Below are 1,351 nucleotides of genomic sequence, written 5' to 3'. Positions count from 1 at the left end.
CATTCCTTGGTTGCCCAGGGCAGCTGGGCCATCTAGTCTTGAGGAATTCTGTTTTGCAAGATGAAGTCTTCGAGTACGGAACAAGGCGAGACGGTGAAGATGATGCAGTGGCGGATCTAGGCATCGGTATCACGCGTTTAGGTATCCCGATCAACGTCTCACAGAACCATCCTCCCGATCACAGCTCAAATATCAACCAGGAATCCATGAGAACACCATTGAAATCGATCATCCCTTTCGCAACTTATACAATCCTCAACAACTCATCTTTAAATGATCTCTTAACTTCAATCGATCGAACTCATCTACAAAAACTTCGAAAAGGCCTTAGACCAGATTGGGATCAATATTTCATGACCTTGGCCAATTTGGCTAGTTTAAGAAGTAATTGTATGAAACGCAGAGTAGGCGCTGTCTTGATTACCAAGAGAGATAAAAGGGTGTTAAGTACTGGTTACAATGGTACACCAAGAGGAATGAGTTGAGCCTTGATAGCTCATTTGGGAATCTATCGATCAACTGCTTTGCTGATTGTAAGAGTGTTTCTCTTTTGAAATTAGCAAATTGCAATGAGGGCGGGTGTGCGAGATGTAATGGAACTTTAGGATCAGCCAACCCTCAATCGTCTAGAAATTCCGACCTCAAAGTTAGAACCGCCGCCGAGGTAGTTTCAAAATGTGGAACAGATCTCAATGAATGTCTATGTTTACATGCAGAAGAGAACGCATTACTAGAGGCTGGTAGAGATCGAATGGGTGCAGGAGAAGGAAGTACTTTGTATTGTAACACGTAAGTTTGACATATGTCATACTCCATTCCCATCTATGATACCTTTTTAGCTTCACAACTCGGATAACCTGAACGCGCGTGATAGGCTGACAACTCGCAAACTGCCATTGATGATAAAAACACAGATGTCCTTGCCTACGATGCAGTGTGAAGATTGTACAATGTGGAGTTAGAGAAGTCGTTTATTCATTTAGCTATAGCATGGATATTGGTACAGCTGCTGTGTTTGCTGAAGCAGGCGTTCAGCTGCGTCAAATATCTTTACCGTGATTTGCTGACAATCAGAAGAAAGCTGTGGTATGTCAAGATAGATTGATAGAATTCAGTCAAGATAGAGTAATCCAGAATTGCATCTGATTTCACATTGCTTCACACAAGAAAATGATGTGGAATTTAGCCATCTGGTCTGATGACCCTGGATTGCTACTTTTTTCAAGTAAGAGTACCAAGTCATATTTTGACAGATCTTTACCAAAACAATTTGGTAGCATCTCTCATTCTTGTACTTACAAAAATTCCTGATTCTTTGCAGGTACACAAAGTCCGCAGCTGGTATGTCATC

General features: G+C 41.7%; 1 protein-coding gene across 1 annotated transcript in view; it reads left to right on the top strand.

Annotated features, from left to right (window-relative positions):
• MELLADRAFT_54347 (uncharacterized protein) overlaps nt 1-1,059 on the top strand; it is a gene marked incomplete at both ends in the record, with an annotated part of 1,480 nt that extends 421 nt beyond the window's left edge. Inside the window, 4 exons of the mRNA XM_007419403.1 lie at nt 185-480; nt 561-590; nt 669-789; nt 915-1,059. Coding sequence (XP_007419465.1) covers nt 185-480; nt 561-590; nt 669-789; nt 915-1,059 — 592 coding nt within the window. The remainder of the gene's footprint in view (nt 1-184; nt 481-560; nt 591-668; nt 790-914) is intronic.
• Between the last annotated feature and the right edge of the window lie 292 nt (nt 1,060-1,351).

The sequence above is a fragment of the Melampsora larici-populina genome, assembly GCF_000204055.1.
Source record: "Melampsora larici-populina 98AG31 unplaced genomic scaffold MELLAscaffold_178, whole genome shotgun sequence".
Classification (NCBI taxonomy): Eukaryota; Fungi; Basidiomycota; class Pucciniomycetes; order Pucciniales; family Melampsoraceae; genus Melampsora; species Melampsora laricis-populina.
This window is presented reverse-complemented; position numbering and strand designations above follow the sequence as displayed.